Raw genomic sequence first — 21,640 nt, 5'->3', positions numbered from 1 at the left:
TATATTATATTCACGAGTGTCTGTCACTTAGAGCTGGGAAATATTGACAAAAGGAATTTCTCGATGTTTTTTGGAGTATCTTGATCACAGTAGTCAGACAATATTAAGTGAAATGTATTAAAACGTGTCTTTTTGAGTATCAGACAAATACTAATGTCTGTCAAATGACTCGCAATTAAGTGCAGACATGTCACATTACAACATCAGCTCTTTTTGTAGCATTTTTACTATAAACTCAATATTCAAATTTTGCCTCTCATCGAAACAACATTCACAAGCTTATCTAAATTTTGATATACATTTTGAGGACTTTTGACTACCGTATTTTCCGGAGTATAAGCCGCACCAGCCAAAAATGCATTATAGAGAAGAAAAAAAACATATATAAGTTGCACTGGAGAATGAAATGCTGTTACAAGTGTGAAAATAACAAATAATATCACATATAAGTTGCTCCGGAGTATAAGTATGTAAGTATAAATACAAGTATAAGTCGCACCCCGGCCAAAACTATGAAAAAAGGTGCGACTTATAATCTGGAAAATACGGTAATCAACATACAATTTGTTTTGAATGAACAGTATAGCACTCACATATGGACATAATTTGAGACAAAAATACTCCTCGGTACTTTATTTAAAAGAAAAATGCCAGAACAGACAACAGAAAATAAACAGGATTAACTGGATCGGCCTTGAAAAGCAATTTATGTAATATTTAATTTCCAGGCTTATAAAAGGATTACACAACGCCTGCCCATCGAGGACACTCGTCACTCACACAGACAAACATCCAGCGAGACTTTGAGTTTGTGTTTCACATGCGCCCGATGGTGATGGAAGTGTTCAGAAGCATGGATTCACTAAATCTCAAGAAGATATGTCAAGTGCCTATGAAAAACATTTATCCCAGTTTATTTCATTTTCCTGTGGGGGTCCAGAGTCTGTTTCATGATTTTTTGGGGGGTCCCGGACAGAAAAGTCGGGGAACTTCTGCTCTAGAGTACACACAAATGATCACCTAAGAAATTAAAAATAGACAAGAACTTTTATTTTTGTTTAGTTTAAGATTAAATGAAACTCTTACATGAAAATTGTGCCAAACTTTTGGATGAATCGAGTCCCCCAGGCTCATTTTCACCATATGTTTCTTCTCAAACTGCTACTTGATTGGTGTAAAACTATAATTTATATTTAAAAAGGTAATATCCCAATGAATAAAGCAAACATTTGAAAAACATAAAAACCTGTCATCCGCACTTTAAAGTTTCATTAACGTGTTCAAGCGTCGTCAGATATGAGCATGTTACGAATACAGGACCGTTCAAGAATACTAATACTTTTCAGGGACGTCACGCTGGGGGAAGTCCATTTATGTCTCTGGAGGAAAGTTCTCCAGTTACCATGGCGACACAACGCACACAACACAACCCTTTAGAGGTCTGAAAAGTCAAGAGAACATACATGTGATCCATACGTTTGTGCCACATTTACTGACACATTTGAGCACATTCCTGAGGCTTTGTGAAAGTATCATGTAAATATTGTGACAAAGATAATGCAAAAATGACAAACAAAAGAAGATATGTTCATTTTTGCCAATATCACCCACCTCTGAAGAATGACAGTGAGCACTATGTAACTTTTCTGGTGGAGCAATTGTTCCGTAACATTAAACTGATCCACTGTAGCCATGGAGATAAGCAGCAGGCCAGGTTACAGGTCAGATCTGAGGCGACGGCGCTCACAGTACGAAAGCATGTATTTTATTCAGCAATAAAAAATGTATGTGTTTTCATTGCAGAATAAGAAAGCATGCATAAAAGAGAAGTTTAAAGGACAAATATTATGCATTATTTTGTACTGTTATTGACCTTTAAACACGCTCTTGAGCTCCTTCATCTCATGTTCTAAAACAGAACAAAAAATTGTTTACAGGAAACCAAACTATTTCATGTCGCAGGAGTTGTGTTAGGACTCCATCTACAGGCGGCAGAGGGAATTACACAAGTGAGATGGACAAATGCTAACTTTCCTCCGACACGCGACTGCAGCCACGCAGTTGTAATGATCGTGATTTGTCGGCACAGATGCTCAGAGATTTACGGACTTAACAGCGCAAAATAGGTCTGAGCTCGACCTATGACATCATAATGTTGGTAACGGGGAGTGTTTTTGATGCTTGGAGGTGACTTTCTAACACAGGATACATCTAACAAGCGCGAATGAAGCTAAACACAACTCCAGGTATGTTTGTAATGAGGGAACAATGCCTGTTTTGCATAATATGTGTCCTTTAATGCCATACCTTACAGACGATGCAATAAGAAAAGTTACACACCGCACTGATCTGTAGCAAAAATAGATGGGTTTTTTTTAACTTTGCCTTTCCTACATTACTTTACAAGTGCGTTGGAAACTTTCAATCCCATTATGAGATTCATTCACAAAAAACCAAGGCACTGAAGCACATTTTTTCCATTAACTAAAACCTTTTATCGGTGACGTAAGCCGCTGTTTAGTCGACATTTAACAACACGTACACGTCTCTACACGTCTTTGTTCGCAGTGTCCCACATAAAAGCTGACGCGCTTCCTAAAATAAAACCACACAGCGTTCTGGTCATGTCCCATAGAGCCGGACCAACCGCCTCGTTTATGGCCACCATCAAACGCAGCGTGAACACCGTCCCGCCGCGAGCCCGGTCCAGATAAATACAATGATTTGTGCGTTATTCCTTCACTCCGTCTCTGCTCCGTCGAGATCCTTGACCATGTAAGGGCCTTGCAGCTCGTAGCCCATCTTTCTGTAGTAGTTCCTGGTGCCGACACCTGAAGGAGGAACGTTGAGAGGACAAAATGTTAAAACGTTGCTGCGATTATTCATTTTTCTCATAAAACATTTAGCTTTTAATGTGCCATCTTTAAAGGAGGTGCTTTTCACAGATTCTTGTTGGTATTGAACTGTACCCTACGTAGATCCTATTTTTTAAAAATATTTTATTCATTTTAGACCACAATATTGAGCCGAAACTGCTCCATTTCACTTCCTGTTCCAAACTGCTCCGCCTCTTCATAGTCACATTTCACTGTAACAAGCAGCAGACTGTCATTTACGTGATACGACTGTTGGCAAATGACACAATAAACGGAATCCCCGACGTCTGCGTACCACCAGTGACACCGGTCCCACTGTTTGAGAATCGTTATTGCAGAGTATTGATCGGCGCGAGGTGAAGTCGTGTCTTTACAGAAAACAATCAGGGCCGAACTGGCTGCTATTATCGGTCACTTTCACCCGCTCACGCTCTCATAATGGGACAAACACCGTGTTTGAACGCTAATAAATACATTTCCTTTACCTGAAATGACGGCCAGTTTGTTGGAGCCATGTTCATCTCGGGCGACCCTCTCCGCCTCCTCCATCAGCATCATCCCAAAACCCTAAATGACAAAGATACAAGGCTCTACAATGAGGACTGCAGGGTTACAATGACTAAAATGAATATAATGCCACGCAGTTAGATGGGAACAAAAGTCACTGTCAGTTAACTGGGCTTTTAAAACAAATATCCAAAAGGAAAATCCATAATAATAAACAACCATATGACTATCGATTATAGGTAAAAATGTCCAAGGATGACATCATTGTGAGGAGAAGTGAGTAGGAACGATCACTAATTTAATTCCCCCTCTTCTCACCAAACCATTACCGTATTTTCCGAACTATAAGTTGCACAGGAGTATAAGTTGCACCAGCCAAAAAATGCATAATAGAGAAGAAAAAAACACATACAGTACAGACTAAAAGTTTGGACACACTGCAGAGTGAAGGCAAAAGGGCCAACAAGTGCTGAGCATCTCTGGAACTCCTTCAAGACTGATGGAGACCATTTCAGGTGACGACCTCTTGAAGCTCATTAAGAGAACGCCAAGTGTGCGAAGCAGTAATCAAAGCTAAAGGTGGCTACTTTGAAGAACCTAGAATATAAGACATATTTTAGTTGTTTCACACTTTAAGTATATAAATCCAAATGTGTTAATTCATAGTTTTGATGCCTTCAGTGTGAATTTACAATTTTCACAGTCATGAAAATAAAGAAAACTCTTTGAATGAGAAGGTGTGTCCAAACTTTAGGTCTGTACTGTATAAGTCACTCTGGAGTATGAAATACGGGTGCAAGTGTGAAAATATCTAATAATACCACATATAAGTCACTCTGGAGTATAAATCCAAGTATACAAGTATAAATATAAGTATAAGTCGCACCCCGGCCAAAACTATGAAAAAATGTTCGACTTATAGTCTGGAAGATACGGTACTCAGATAATCGTGATCGTCTAATAATAACGACATGATGCGAACATATCCCTGACCACACCTGATGCTGGAACTTGCTGGGGTCGCGGCTGCTGACCGGGACCACGCTGCCGTACACGTGCAGCTCCCGGACGATGGACACGCCCCCTTTGAGCTCGGGCCTGAACGCTTGAGGAGAACAGCGACGCAGACGCAGCAGCCCGATCAAAATGTCCTGCTCCGGATCCTCGTAGGACAGGAAGGTCTCCCAGCCATCGTTGGCCACGTAGTCCCTCCTCACCAGCTCCACCTGACACGACAGTGAGGATTATTGTGGGACAGGGTGAACTTTAGAGCGAACGACAGCTGCGGAATGGGCCACGAGTGAACAATTACAGTTATGATGTAGGTGTTCTTTACCTTTTTATTGATCCAAGCAATTATATTTGAAAAAAATATATATCTTTATCCCCAAGAGAAATATACACACTGTATTTTATGAAATTCTCCACTTCTCCACACCGAATTCTGCATGTTTCAAACGGTTTACTCTTGGTGTAGGAATGTCTCCATTAGGGATGTCAAGATTATTAGGTTAATCAATAATCGTGATTATTCAGTTCATAATATAAATGAAGGAAACCAAAAATAATAATCGTGACGGTTTTAGAGACAAAATTAAGTATCTTTTGTTGGATTTATAGCCCAAACAATAGACCCAAATGTAAATAACTTTTTTTTGTTTCTGTTTTTGTCCCATTTAACTTTATTTTGTCTTTCAGAAAGTTCAGTTTTGTAAAAACAGAAACATGTTAGACCACAGGAATGATTTCACTGTTGTTTGGTCTCAATAATCGCGAATAATCGTTATAGCGCGATATAACAATAATTGTAACACTCAAATTTGATATCGTGACATCAATAGCCTCCACGCACCAAGCTCCTCAAAATGTACACCAAACCAAACCGTCCCTCTAACAAACACCAAATATGATAATGAGGACTGTGGTTACCTGGTAAGGCCTGACTTTGTGGTGAATCTCCTGAATGCCCACTTCTCTGGTTCGGACGTCTCGACACTGGGAAAGAGGCAAAAAAACACAACTCAAACAGGTTCAAGTGCATATGATTTTCTCATTTTGACTTTATTTGATGTTTTTGAACCTGTTGAAAATATAAATGACAGTTTTACACCAATCGAGGAGCTGTTTGTGGTGAAAAGTTGAAAAATCGGGAGAAAATGACAGGAAATGACATCACACCAGGGACACTCCATTCAAAGTTTAGGCAGAATTTACACAAAAGAAACAACTTATTTGACTCTCTAAACAATAATTCAACAAAATAAAGTCACTCTCATATATTTTTATTTGTCGAAGAAAAACATTGTGACATTATGAGTTTAGGCCCCGTGGTTGCTGGGTAATTTCCTAGTGTGACGTCATCAATTAAAAACGGGAAGAAAAATTAAAGCTAGCTACCGGTATTCTGGGATAAAATATGTTTAATTATGTATGTATGTAAATTTTACTTTTTTTTGTGTTGAATGATCTTTTAAGATTATTTTGTTTATTTCTTTGGTCATTTGTTAAAAGGAAAGACAGAAACAATGCATAGCCATACTTTGGAAAGCCATACAGAGAGACAATGTTTAGGCTGAAGTTTAACACTTAATTTAAACTAAATCTGAAACGACATCATTCATGGTGGAAAGAAAAGTCACACAGCACAGATACACAGATATATCAACTTCAACGCCAAGATTGAAAACTATAAGAAAAATTAAATAGAGTTCAAACACATGATTGAACAAAACAAGGAAACGACCGTCATGGTTTGCAATATGACCCAGACCTAGTTTAAGGGAAAATATACGGTGCATTTGCACAAGCCGTACTAAAGCAAATACTTATACTTATAGTTCTAGCCGGCTGTTGCCTTGACGCACACAAATGAATGACACACAGCGACTTTACGTATGCCGTTTTCTATTAAGGAATTCCCAGAGCCTTTTATGAGGGGAATGATCGGCCTCTACATCTAATAAATCCATATCTAATAAACATGTGCATAGTGTGACTGACTATTCTCTGCTCCAGTGACTCAAAGCACTGCACCTGCCCTTCTGCTGTAGGAGGAAAGACCAACGGGAAATTCCTGGAACACCAAAGGATTTTGTGCCCATTTGAAGTGCGATGAAACTGACCAGCCAAGGTTTGAACCAAATCTACACCAGTACAAGGCCAGGACTAACCCATATCTTAACCAGACCTAATCCAGGACTAAACTAGGAGTAACTAACGTCTTAACCAGACCTAATCCAGGACTAAACTAGGAGTAACTAACGTCTTAACCAGACCTAATCCAGGACTAAACCAGGAGTAACCAATGTCATAACCAGACCTAATCCAGGACTAAACCAGGAGTAACCAATGTCATAACCAGACCTAATCCAGGACTAAACCAGGAGTAACCAACGTCATAACCAGACCTAATCCAGGACTAAACCAGGAGTAACCAATGTCATAACCAGACCTAATCCAGGACTAAACCAGGAGTAACCAACGTCATAACCAGACCTAATCCAGGACTAAACCAGGAGTAACCAATGTCATAACCAGACCTAATCCAGGACTAAACCAGGAGTAACCAATGTCATAACCAGACCTAATCCAGGACTAAACCAGGAGTAACCAATGTCATAACCAGACCTAATCCAGGACTAAACCAGGAGTAACCAACGTCATAACCAGACCTAATCCAGAACTAAACCAGGAGTAACCAACGTCATAACCAGACCTAATCCAGGACTAAACCAGGAGTAACCAACGTCATAACCAGACCTAATCCAGAACTAAACCAGGAGTAACCAATGTCATAACCAGACCTAATCCAGGACTAAACCAGGAGTAACCAACGTCATAACCAGACCTAATCCAGAACTAAACCAGGAGTAACCAACGTCATAACCAGACCTAATCCAGGACTAAACCAAGAGTAACCAATGTCATAACCAGACCTAATCCAGGACTAAACCAGGAGTAACCAATGTCATAACCAGACCTAATCCAGGACTAAACCAAGAGTAACCAATGTCATAACCAGACCTAATCCAGGACTAAACCAGGCGTAACCAACGTCATAACCAGACCTAATCCAGGACTGTCATAACCAGACCTAATCCAGGACTAAACCAAGAGTAACCAATGTCATAACCAGACCTAATCCAGGACTAAACCAGGAGTAACCAATGTCATGACCAGACCTAATCCAGGACTAAACCAGGAGTAACCAATGTCATAACCAGACCTAATCCAGAATCCAACAGAGTACTCAAAGTTTTAACTACAACTAGATCAGTACAAGTCAAAACCTGAACAAAAGTAAGATCTGGACTAAAGCGGGGCCTTTCCCATCCTCTGCTCCACTGGTTTTTAACATCTCGTTTGTCCTTCCTGTACGAGCACATGCAGACTACCAGCACATTCATTATCTGGCAGGAGGTTCCCTGGCCCCGTGTGGATCTCGTCCCGGGTTGAAATGCTCCGGCTGCTCGTGGGTCTCACCTCAGTGCCCAGGTCCTTCATCCGGGCCAATGCCAGCTCCCTCAGATTACCATGTTCCACCCCGGAGCTCACCAACGGCATGGGGATGTCCCTGTGAGGCCGGAGACGAGGGAATGAGAGCAGAAAGGTACCACGGAGACACATTATTGAACTTTTCACACCTTCTTCATGACACAACGCCTTTGAAAAAGTAATCATCTGGACTAAATTTCAAGTCCAAAAAGCTCCAATCTGAAGAAAATACTGGCCTGGGAACTAAATTAATACAGTAAAATGATGTCAATTTGTTTATTACAGACTACTTTTATAAACTTTTGTTACAGTGGAGTACGACAATTTATTAAGAACATGAGTTATTATTGAATAAACTAGGACCGAACTGGATTAAAATAATATTAAAAGGAACACTTAACAAGGCAAAAAGAAGGACTAAACTTGCATTAAACTGGTCTGGATATCAAAATTATTTACTTATCAAATGTATTTAATATGTGACCAAAACTATGTAAAATTTGAACTTCTGCAAACCTCTAGCACTTGTAATTATCTGAATGCGAGGCCGTTTGAGACTAGCATGAAATGGTCCGAGTGTTTCCCGCAGCAGAGGAAGCAAATTAGGCCCTGATGGCTGCATCCAGACTGGGGTTGATTACTTACAAAGCCCCAGAGTATAAACGCAGTAATAGTGAACTTTCCACCAACGCAGTACACAACAAACGTCAGCTACATTTAAGGAGTCTGCATTTTAAAGTGTACACACTGATAATGGAGACTGAAGCAAAAGAAAGGGCAAAATTCATCAAATAATTTAAATATTTTGAATTGATACTACTTTTTATTGTTCAATTTCATCATTACAATTTACAAATGTACAAAATGGTGTCCAAATCTAAGTTCAAACAGGATTTAAGAAGGACTAAAAACACCCATATAGACCATTCATGTTTCCATTCATTATTCATCATTTCAGTTTCACTAAATCTTTAGTCTTGCGTTCGCTTATTACTTTAAACGAATGTGGAAGTACTCTGTGAACAATGACCGGTTAATTAAAAGGTTGCAACTAGGGATGCATACCTAAACCCACGTTCAGGTTCAAGTCCGGATTCGAATCCAGAGGTTTAGGTTCAGGTCCGGACCTAATGAGTCCGGCTGAACTCATGCCATTTTTGCATAATGTTATAACAGCATAACACAAGCTACTTGGCTCAATTAAGTTGAAGACACATGAACAAGGACGACTATCAAACACAAGGCTTAACTGCAGAGTGAAATTAACTCAATTTATCTAGTTTATTCACTGTTTATTAACAGAAGTTACACCTTACAAATCACAAGCTACGAGCTAACACACATTCATGTGTTTTACTCTTTTACTAGAGGAACAACGTCCGAACAAGAGCAAGTTGAGTATTGGTATTGGGGCAGCTGTTTCTGCTGATACTATGTTTGTCAAGTGTGTTACTGGTTTGACTGGGCTGTTCCCCACACTTGAAGTTTAATGCTTTAGATACATTTCCACTCTTTAATTTTGCAGATCCATTGGCATCAAAGTCAGGTAAAAACCTTCAAAAACTTATCAGTATCAAAAATAGAATATGAAAATATTTTACACTACACACAATACATCATATTAACAGTATTTATATTCTACAGTTGTTAAATATGGTCTTGTGTTTAATGCTATTACAAAATATAAGCTCCAATTAATGAATCCAGCAATAAAAAAAATTACTTTGACTTAGTATTTACTTAGATGTATAAATATGTATATTACACATTAACCCACCTAAATAAATGCTACACCACAACATAACAGTTATTTTATACATATTGTAGCGACCCTAGTCTCTAGTGCGCGTGCGCGGTCTCTGGGGCGGAGCTAAGAGCGGGCTCAGGAGACGAGGTGGTTTTTGATGTTCCTGTTCCATCACCATGGTTACGGCCAACAGTAACCAACTCTGTTCAAGAAATAAAGTGACAACTTGTGAGCACTAAACCAGCATTACTGACCTGAGCGAGAAGTTACAATATTTACACCCAAACCAAAGCACAACCCGCTCCTTTAACGTCTTAAACTAACTCACAGAGCGGCACAAGCGGCGACGCACGCGGCGGCTTAAAACGCATCAAATAAGCCAGCCATCTTCCCGAATGTTCGGTCTCTCGCGTCTTTAAACTCATTGTGCCGGCTTCAACTTCTGCCGCGCGGAAGACGCGTGCGTCTCCGATGCTCCGGGCGCGCCATTGACAGCGATGTCAGTGTTTACGTCTTTTCTAGTGCGAATTTCGCGATCTATGGAAGGTTTAAGATGGTTTCGATTCTAGAACGTAAAAGGATATAGAATATGAGTGGTAGATTTTTAATGAGTCCAGAACCGAATCACCGGGGTTTCGTTTTTTTTGGACCTGAACTGAAACGTTTTTACAAGTCCGGATCCGGTCCTTCGTAGCGGTACGCATCCCTAGTTGCAACACAAACTGACTCATAACCATTAGATCTTTTTGCTCATCGCAGGCAAACGAGTCAGAAAATTGGTTTGGAAGACTCGCGCAGCATTAGGAGCAGAGTGCGTCACATTACGGCTGTCGATTCATGCAGTCACAGCGACGCTGCCCAGCATGGTTTGAACATATTCTTAAATTCAAATTTAGATGAGTGTAAAGAGAGTCATTTGTTGCTCTGGTGAGATTTATGATTGCCTTTACGTCAGTGCGATCAGTAGAAAGAGTCTATTAATTCAAGGTGTAGTTTTGGACCTGATTCAGCACTGATTTAGCCTTGATTTAGTCCTTACTTTTAAGTAAGAAAAAGTAACAATATTCAAACTTCTGCCCAACAACTTCACAACTGCAGTTCATTCTTTCTTTCCTCTGAGCTTTGCCAAGAGATTTTATCAATATTATCCATCCTTTTACGCTTGAATTATTATACGTTTGCTGACGTTGGGAGGAAAGGACAGTTGCGTAGTTGGCGTCTCACCTCTGCACCCGGTAGACTCTGGTCCAGGGGGGCACCAGGGCCAGGATTCGGGCAACCAGGTCGACCAGGGCGCTGGGGGAGTAGCTCTTGTATCGTCCCGTCTTCCACAGCTCGTACAGACCCGTCCCGCGGATCACCAGTGTCGGGTACAGCTTCAAGCCGTCCGGTCTGAACGCCGGGTTCTCAAAAAACTCCTGGAGAAAGGGACCGATAAGTCACTGTAAATATACGTCATGGTTGCAGTGGAGTTACTGCGTTTGAACAGACAACACAATATTTGATGAAGGCAACATCGACCAAAGCCAAAGTCTACAGACCCTTTAAAATGCTGAGAGTCATCAGAATATTCAGCAATTTAGAATGGAGGATGAATACATTTGGATTGATGGACTAATCCAGCTCCAGATCTGGAACTCGGCTTGGTCAGGACCTTAGGAGGATTCTATCTATGTTTTGGGTTAAAGGGGGAAACCCACGAGCCCACGATCTTCTTGATGTGAGGGGCAGAAACCGCATTTTGGTCTCCCCGTCTTCACATATGAAATTACCAAGAAAAAGTCCATATCAGAGCAAAGCCAGTGAGTATTGAGGAGAATTACACTGCCTGTTCAAAAAGACAAAAAAATGGGCACACGCTCTAATATTTCGTAGGACCGCCTTTATGTTTGACTAAAGCACACATTCAATGAGCTTCTGCAATATTAAAAGATCCATTTCCATCCAGTGTTGTATTACTTTTTCACCAGTTGAACAAAACAAAACGAGGAATGAACGGGGACTAAACAAGGGGCAAACCTTTCAATGCCCTGGTTGCACGTCTTTGGTGTGGAGTATTGAACGACGCTCGTATGGTTTCAGTTCCTCCCCTGCTGCCTCTCAATGAAAACCATGATGATTTGGGACGGCGGCTCGCTCTCCAAAATAGGCCACATTATTTGTAACTCATAATCCCTTCTTTTCGTCATGCATCACAAATCCCGCCTGGACCAAACCAAAGGAGACACACTGGTATCTCTATATTCTTTGATACAGAAGGATGACAGCATTGGGAGATTGTGCACCTGCTGCCATCTTGGACTGTGTAATATCGCTCCCAATAGTCGCTGAAGAGGAACCCAGTTAAAAAAGGGCCACCCTCGGGATATAATGTGCCTGTCCCTTGTAGATAAGTGAGACAGGATCTGGGAATGAGGAGGAAGTTGTAATCGAATTTCATTATCAAGCCGGACGGTGTTGGACGTGGAGAGCATTCAAAAAGGTCCCTTTGCTGCCCTCTGCCTGCTGTGAGGACACAACCCCTGAACATTAGGCGCCTAATGAGCAGTGGTTGAGCAAAAGGCGTCCAAGACACACCGGGCTTAAAGGTGGATTTATGCTAAAATGTTCGGCAAACATGGAACTCTGGTAAAATAACATGTTCTTCAAATGTTTTTCAATTTAATAGATTTATTGGTGAGGATTTTCCTCATTGGGCTTCACACAAACCAATAGTTAACACACTAAATATAGCTTTCTTTGAATAATGTACATTTGCAATAGAATGTGTGGAAGAAATATAATTGGATACGTGCCTCGCTGAGCAACCCACAATATCTTTTACATAATTTTATTTGACATTTTCTAATACTTTTTAATTCCATTTTGCCAATTTTCAATCATACAGAATAGTTGTGCTAGAACAAATTGAGCTTTACAAATGTGATAACGCAACAACCAAACACAATAAACCTTACGCATCTTCAGACAATCAATATTTTTCTTGATAACTGATATTGCAATTTCTGTTTTGTTTTGACTGATAAGAATCAAGCTCTCCTGGCACTTAAAGTGTGAAGGGGAAAAAAATAAGGGCAAATAGCAAGCATGGTATAATATTATAGATTAAAGGTGCCATAACATGCTTTTTTTCACGTTTCGTAGTCTATCCTAAGTGTATAATTGATAATAATAAGGGTTGTGCAACACCCTTAACATAATAGTTAAGAAATATCACCCAGACCTTGGACCCCCTCACCAACCCGGAAATGCAAACGGCTTGGTTTGATATTTACCCCCACCCTTGCAAAGAGCGATCTGGCTCCCCCGCCCAACCTGTGACGTAGTGTGTGCCCCACAGCTGTTAGTTCCGCGCTGCGCCGCTCCGCGCGACTGAGTGAGAAACGATAGAACTTTAGATCAACACTACTTTGAGACTAAATAAATCTGGTGTTTATTCTAAGGTGAGGGTGAGGGGGGATGATGACGCGTGCCAGTGGTTATGATGCGGTCTTGCATCCACCCCCCGTCAGTTTGGAGATTCGAGGAAAGGAGAGTCTGATTCCCGCAGTGTTTAGCTATATTACAATCGAAAAAACCGTCTGGGTACATATATAAGATAAGATAAGATAAGATAAGATATTCCTTTATTGTCCCACATGGGGAAATTCCATTGATGCAACGCAGGTAGATACAGAGATAGATACAGAAGAAAAGAACACTTTGTTCGGCTGGATTGAGTGTTTTCGTGTCATCGCGATGTGCCCCCCCCCGGCCGGCGCCGTACCGCGTTTACACAAAGGAGGAACTCATGAAACTGCGGAGAACAGTCGTCTTACCCGGAGATCGTCACGTTATCCCGGCGGACATCCTAAGATTTTTATAAGAGATCTTCTACTGAGAGTGTTTTTCAAACTTCCTATAAGTTATTTGTTCTTTTCTTCTGTATCTATCTCTGTATCTACATATGAAGCACAAATAGCAATGTAAGAAGGTTAAAAGCTCTGAAAAGTCGATTTTGCATGTTATGGGACCTTTAATATAGGTATTGAATAAACTTCTTAGATGAAATGCTTCGATATGGCCCTTTCACACACTTTGCATCCTCTTTAACCTTCTGCGGATGTGAAAAAGTCTTAGAAGGCTTAGTTTAGTTCCCGGTGTGCAAATTTTCTGCCCTCCCTCGCTAGAAAGAGGTCTGTCATGGAAGATTAGATATGATGAGGAGGAGCAAAGGGCCGCTAGTATCTAGAGGAAGTGTCAGAGCGATAAGAGTGAGAGAGAGGGAGGCATCGGGGGAAGGCTCTGTGATTGGAAACCACAGCAGAGGGGGGACAGATGAAGCGACGACTGTGAGGGGCGCAAAGAGGGGAAAAGTATGGCACAGAACAGATCATAATACAAATAATAATATGATTGAGAATACGTAAATGAGAAGTGAAAAAAGAAATCTACCATTACCAAATTTTACTAGCCCAGTTTATATCCAAATAACACAAAGTAGTAGACACAAATATATATATATATATATATATATATATATATATATATATATATATATATATATATATATATATATATATATATATATATATATATATATATATATATATATATATATATATATATATATATATATATATATATATATATATATATATATATATATATATATATAATATATAATATATAATATATAATATATATATATATATATAATATATAATATATAATATATATACACACACACACACACACACACACACACACACACACCGGTATATATATATTCTAAAAGGGGGGAACAAGGGGTGTTAAGAATATTTATTGATTTAATAATGCAACTGTCTTTGTTAAAAAAAGATCAAATGGCTGTATGTGTTATGTGTATAGTCCAGAAAACTATTACACTTCTCAAAACACAGGATTTGGGTCATACTTAAATACTGAGAGTCAAGATTAGTCGATTCATTATATAGTGACAATAGTAAAATGATTAAAAGTGAATTTCATATATACACCAAAGAAATTAGAAATAAATGGTTGTCATTTTATGTTACATTAATATCATTATTATAGTTTTATAGCAAGTATAGTTTTTCTGGCCTGAAAGCTATATTTGACAAGATTTATTGACATTAAAGGTCCCATAACATGCAAAATCGACTTTTCAGAGCTTTTAACCTTCTTACATTGCTATTTGTGCTTTATATATGTACCCAGAGTGTTTTTTTGATTGATTCCCGCAGTGTTTAGCTATACTACAGACTATCTCCTTTCCGCGAATCTCCAAACTGAAGGGGGGTGGATGCAAGACCGCGTCATAACCACAGGCGTCATCATCAGCTTATTGAATTTAAGCAAATGATGCATTGTTCTGTCCCCTGTGCATTAGTCATATAACTGTAGTTAAGATTGTAAGATGCAAACTACTCAATAAGATGCTCCATGAAAAGTGTACATCGTTGTTGGCAAATTGAACTCATGAGAAGAAAAAAAATCACAGCAAGTCTTTTGACACGAGAGGAACCTGTCACAGGGCAAGGCAGCAAAGGGCAGGACATCACACTGAAAAGGATTACACTGGATAGAAAATTGTCTGAATAAAACGGAGAACAAAACACAAAACACTGTAGATAAGAGGAAAGTGGAACGGAGACAAAAACGGATGGGGACAAAGCCAAGGGTATAAACAAACCAAATTGTGTGGACATGTTTCGACTCCCCAAAGCAGGAGACGCGTATGACAAGAGGAATTTAACCTTGCCAGTTGTTTCCAGGCAGAATGTTTTTTCCTACCGAGGACTGAATAACAACCACAACTTCAGTGAAATCCACAAGTGACAAAAGAGAAGAGCCGTTGATGAGAGAAATGAGTCTTTGAGGCTTTAAACTAGTTGGAGGTGTTTTTAATTGTTACTGTTTCACTGTATTGCGCTTTTGTCTTTGTTGTACAGCACTTTGGTCCTTTTGTAAATGGTGCTCGACTGGATTCGGTTATAAAGAGTCATTTCTATACGTTTAACATGTAATTGAATACGAGTTCTGGATTACACGCACTGCAATTTCCAATTTAGTTCAATAAATACGATAAAAAACATCATCCACACTCCTATTTATTGGGTTTCACAAAGAATGAAATGTAACTTCTCTTACATTTGCCGTGCTTGTGCAGAAATATAATAATCAAAACAATAGAAAATAGAGACGTGTGATATGGATTTCCCCCCGAAGAAACAGATGCTGCTGTTGTGGTCAATAACCGAATGTAGATGATGGAAAGTTCCACAAATTCAAGTGTGAAGTTGTAGCCGAGTTCACAAATAAACTTTTTCTATAGTTTTCTTGGCTGTAATATATTGTTTGGCTTTTGAAGGTGATAATGTGAAAACAGACACTTCTCTAGCTTAATTTTCTCAGATTTTCATAAAGAAATAGGCCTAGAAAAGACTGTAGACAAAATATCAGACCATGGATATTTTACTGATACCAATATGTATGTATATGTATGTGTATGTATATATATGTATGTATATGTGTGTGTATGTATGTGTGTGTATGTATGTAGCACACACACACACACACACACACACCAGCTGCAGTACATCCAGAACGCTGCTGCTCGGGTCCTGACTAGAACCAGGAAGTACCATCACATTAGTCCTGTTCTCAGGTCTCTGCACTGGCTCCTGTGGCTCAGAAAAGATACTTTAAAGCAGCTCTGCTTGTGTACAAGTCTCTCCATGGCCTAGCACCAGAATACATATCGGACATGTTAGTGCCATATGAACCATCTCGGACCTCAGGGACCGGCCTCTTGTTGGTGCCAGTCAGGACTAAACATGGACTGGCCTCCTGCTGGTGCCCAGAGTCAGGACTAAACATGGACCGACCTCCTGCTGGTGCCCAGAGTCAGGACTAAACATGGACTGGCCTCCTGCTGGTGCCCAGACTCAGGACTAAACATGGACCGGCCTCCTGCTGGTGCCAGAGTCAGGACTAAACATGGACGGGCCTCCTGCTGGTGCCAGTCAGGACTAAACATGGACCGGCCTCCTGCTGGTGCCCAGAGTCAGGACTAAACATGAACCGACCTCCTGCTGGTGCCAGAGTCAGGACTAAACATGGGGAATTTGCATTTCAGTTTTATGCAGCTTAAATCTAGAACAGTCTTCCTGAAGATGTGAGACAGGTTCTACTCTGGCAATGTTCAAATCTAAGCTAAACAGTTTAGTTTAGCTGTGCATTATGACTGAAAGGATTTTCTTTGCACTCTTCTCTTTTATGTCTTAAACCGTTTTGTGATTTCTGTCACGTCTTTGTGATTTTAATGAACTTTTTCTGTTGTGTGAAGCACTTTAAATTGCCTTGTGTACGAATTGTGCTCAACAAATAAACTGGCCTTAGCGATGACATTGCGGTTAAAAATACAAATCTCAAAACAAAATGTCCAGAATCAACACCACCCTGGACGTTATTGTGCAGAGGCGTTCAGATCGAGTTAATTAAACTGATCTCAGACATCTTCAACAAACTTAAATCCTGAGTGTGACAGTAAAGAGGAACAGAGTGCTGACGGGACACGACATTTACGGTAGATCAAGTACAAAAAAGATACAACTGAGTTAACATCCAATCCACTGTATTTATGTTTAATCTGGAGCCATAAGTAAACAAGTACGGATAAAGACAGTGAAATGTGTAAGAGTACAACTATACGAATATGGCTCAAGTATACAAAATAATGACTCAGGTTAAAGCTTGAAAAGGATCTGTTAAGAACTTTGTTAGCATTTTTTTTTTTAAATAATGAGCTATATAAATAAACTTGTATATTTGAAATGAAAGATGGGGAGGAAATTAAGTTCTTTATTTTTTGCCTTGAATATTCTTACTTAAGAAGATAAAATAAGTAAGATTAAACCACTCTAATCCCATCACAAACGGGCCGCAGTGCAAATCATTTGACTGAGGCTAAACTGCTGATAGCTGCGTAATTTGGCAAGTGGAGCAAAGCCTGGACAAACACATTAAAAGTATTTAATTGTTTATTGATTGACATTTCCATTCATGAATGTTCTTATTTTATGCCTGAATGATGCGGTGGTCAGAGCGAAGCTGCCTCAGGGTCAAGGATCTCCCAGAAGAACTTTATTTTGAAAGTGGTTTTAAAGTGACCAATTCTGTTTAAGTGACTCACAAACGCTCATAAAACCAGCAAACTAAATAGACAGAAATGTATTAAAGACTAAACAAGTCCACATTAGGTCTAAAATGAACTCAATTTAGGACAAGTGTGAACGCAACCAAGCTGGAATAAACTAGGACTAAACCAGAACTAAACCAGGAATAACCAGGACTAAACCAAGACTAAACCAGGACTAAACCAAGACTAAACCAGGACTAAACCAGGACTAAACCAGGACTAAACCAGGAATAACCAGGACTAAACCAAAACTAAACCAAGAATAACCAGGAATATCAAGGACTAAACCAGGACTAAACCAGGACTAAACTAGCCGACACGTTTGACGCCCAATTCGCGGTTGGTCCAAACGCATCATACCATCACATCGCACCATGTCCAAACAAGATTAGGACTCAACTAGGACTAAAACAAAAGGTCTTTGGATTGTATATTGGTTGAATAATCAGTACTATCGAAAATTAATCTGAAAGGGAAGATGATATTTGTCCAAAAATACTTTATTGCACAATGTAGTAAGTAAATACTAAAACTAGACGCAGTGATCTGGTTACCAAAAGCAAACATTTGCACTTGTAATTCTGCTTTGTTGACGCCTAACAATCTTTTTTCTTCTTCTTCTAAATATGCCATTCTTTTTTCCAATATATATTTATTATTTTCCTCATTAAAGTTAAGTTTTTCTTACTCCTCCGTCACGACAATCGCTCTTCACTACGAAACACCCGCTGTCATTTCTTCAAACAAAGGCCCTTTTCTCCACACCGTCTCCTAATTACTACAATTTTAATTCTTTTGATTGGGTTCATCAGCAGAAAAACAGGCTAAAACTACTGGAAAACCGCACGCAGCTTCACACAGAGCGCTCATTTACATCCTACGGTCGTGTTTGCGTCTTCGGTGTGATTCTGCACGGTTATCAAAGTCGCATTTTCAATCATAGCCCGCTGTTAAGAAGCATCCGGCAGAATCTTTTGTAAAGACGTGCATCACAGCTTGGACTAGCTTCGTCTATTGCTATTTTCAGACGCCTCTGTGGAATTCACGGAGCCCCACTTGTTGCTACACCGCTGTGAAATGGGAAGCAGTCACGAATGGCGAGATCGTGCGTAAAGCTACAGATACATTTACACTTTTGTCATACGTTGTACCGCGGGTTTTACCACAACAATTTTACTCCTGCTCGAGCAATTTGGAGTAAACAATTATCGCGTGGTGGTAGCGGCGAACAATACCATCTACCTGCAAAATGACTGGAAAATTAAGAAAAGCAGGCACAGATTTATGCACGACTGCTGCGTCTCACGAGGCTTCAAGCGATGAATAATACAAACACGCAAGCGAGTCAGGTTTCTAGAGAGGCGAGTTAAAATGCATGCGCAACATAAGGTTTTCATTTATTCTTTTGAAAACAATATGCGGAAAACCCAGAGGAATAAAGTTAAAGTTAAAGTAAAGCAGCTGAAAAATTAGTTCTTGGGGGGGAAGTAAAAACACCAGCTGGAATCCAAATGGTGTCTGCTCAAAGTTGGCGACAAACTGGACAGATGGGAATGTGCCTGTTCAGTTTGTGTGCGTTAAAAACAAGTAGATGGAGGAACAAAGAAAGAAGAACACAGAAACGAGAGAGAATACGTGTTGAGTAGGAGTGAAACAATAACCGAACCGTTGTGAGATCGTATGGTCAAAAGGCTCCCCCTAACATCGTGGGCTGTCGCGGTATCAAATGCTTATGTTACGATTATTGTGAGAAGAAACATCACGATTTCACGATTATCCACGATTGCTGGCACTTAAATCAAACGTGGCCCAATCCTTCATCTGCTCTAATTTTATAAACTCACGACTTTCTCAACGATAAAGTAATGATATTGTCACATAAACAGCAAGATTAAAAAGTACTTTATTCCTAGCTTTAATGGTTGATGTTTGAGTATATAGATATAGGACTGAAATTACTTTTATTCCTAAATTAACAATCGTTTACCATTATATCCTCAGTAATATTTTCCATCTGGGACAGACCTGATGTAAATCCACCTTTCGGAATGATTCTATCCACTTATAACATACATGTTCCAAAGTGTGGTTCTCCGATTCATACATAAATATGTGGCTCACTCACCTCACTCAACTCACTCAACCTTTACAACGCTCTAGGCAACAAAGTGTTTCACAATAAAAATCAAGGCAACACAAAAGCATTAAACTATGTAAAAACAAACTGTATTTCACTACGTTACTGAGACAGTCTGAATAAATATGTTTTGCGCCTAGACTTTTAAAGGGTAAAGTCTGTCATGGATGTCAAGGTGCAAGGCCATTTAGAGCTTTAAAAACAAAAATTACCAATTCAAAATCAATTCTAAAGAAACAACGGAGAGCAAAAAGAACTGTGGTGATGTGCTGACGTCCGGGTGTTTTGGTTGGAGAACTGTACAAGCTGAAGGCGGCTGACAAATAGTGGGGCTGCATGTGCACTATATAGAAACAGGAAAGTAAAAAGTCCCAAGACAATAACTGAACTGTTCATGGAGAGGTTGCGCTGTTGACATGAAGTTCAGAACAGTAGCTAGTGAGTGCGGGGCGGTCACACAAACAGGAAATGATGATTCTGTGTGAGCTCACGCCTGCACATAGACCACAGGACAGAACCAAGTCTACATCAAGTCTAAACTGGGCTTAAACCAGGAGTAAATGATGACAAATCTGAACGCACAGAGTCTCAGCCACAATGGTTCTAAAATTAAATACATACAGACCTATTTTGATTTTGTAACAGTAACTAACACAATTATTTGGGAACTTTAATTGCAACCAGCAGTTACAGTTGTTTAATTTGTTTTTAAATACATTATCAACCAATTAAAGGTTGAAATATGGTGACTGAAGGCTTCTAGATGAAGAAAATGTCAAAATAATGCATATCATTGATGAAATTCAGATATATATACATTTTTAAAATAATTTGATTTAATAATGGCACAGATTTGGTTATAAAAAAGGTATTTTGTATGTTTTTAGAGTCTGTAAAGTCCAGATGACAATTACTACTATACATTTAAAAAATACAAGTACTATTATTTTTTATTGTCGACTACTCGCAATTAGTCATCAAGACATCAAGTAAACAAATCTTTTCTTTGTAGCGCAGTATCGTATAGTTTTTGCATTTCACAGATGTGAAACTCAAAAATGCTCATTGAAAACGGCTAATATTTGTCATTTTATATCTGAAAGTCATGAATTACTGTCCGCTCTCAAAACGTGTCTCCTCCACTTGCTTTGAGATAAATAAACACAAACCTGTGCTACACTTCTAATTTCCAAAACGCAATGGGAAACACTTGGAAAGACTCCGCGACCGCCGAACAGTATGTGGCAAAATTCAACACAACGTTACAGGCAAAGCAATCCCAATTTCAATTTCCACTTTTGCCAGATTTCTTTCCTCATCTGTCAAAGTGTCCGACCGGCGGGACGTCTGTCAGGAAACGGCTGTGACACATGTTCGAGCCGCTGCACAGAAGAAAGCCGCCTCTCCGACATCGAGGCTGCGTCACTGACGGACCGAGCGAGCCTGCACTTATGATGAATGAGGTGCACACACAGTTTCACAAAGTTTCACATAAATAGAGAAGTTTCCGGAGCTCATGGAGTAACTTTTTTGCGTGGAAAAACTTGCGTTCGAAGGTAAAACGTGAAATCAAGAGATGCTCAATGTCGTGCTGGTCTCTTTTTGAGGTAAAACTGAATTTCTATTTCTCTGGACACAATAAAGTTTTTACATTTGAATTCAGGTTTTAGAAACCCGCTTCACTTGCAAATGTT

At 39.6% G+C, this 21,640-nt stretch overlaps 1 protein-coding gene across 1 annotated transcript in view; it reads right to left on the bottom strand.

The window, feature by feature from the left end:
- Positions 1-2,243: 2,243 nt before the first annotated feature.
- elp3 (elongator acetyltransferase complex subunit 3) overlaps positions 2,244-21,640 on the bottom strand; it is a 32,329-nt gene continuing 12,932 nt past the window's right edge. Inside the window, exons 10-15 of the mRNA XM_072443895.1 lie at positions 10,849-11,042; positions 7,866-7,956; positions 5,313-5,378; positions 4,382-4,609; positions 3,362-3,443; positions 2,244-2,831 (exon numbers count right to left, since the gene is read on the bottom strand). Of these exons, the coding sequence (XP_072299996.1) occupies positions 2,740-2,831; positions 3,362-3,443; positions 4,382-4,609; positions 5,313-5,378; positions 7,866-7,956; positions 10,849-11,042 (753 nt within the window). The 3' untranslated portion in view covers positions 2,244-2,739. The remainder of the gene's footprint in view (positions 2,832-3,361; positions 3,444-4,381; positions 4,610-5,312; positions 5,379-7,865; positions 7,957-10,848; positions 11,043-21,640) is intronic.

Source organism: Eucyclogobius newberryi, unplaced genomic scaffold, assembly GCF_026437365.1.
Source record: "Eucyclogobius newberryi isolate DKJ021-1_F unplaced genomic scaffold, fEucNew1.0.hap1 SCAF_1, whole genome shotgun sequence".
Classification (NCBI taxonomy): Eukaryota; Metazoa; Chordata; class Actinopteri; order Gobiiformes; family Gobiidae; genus Eucyclogobius; species Eucyclogobius newberryi.
Note: the sequence above shows the minus strand (reverse complement) of the source record. Positions and strands in the feature narration are given on the sequence as shown.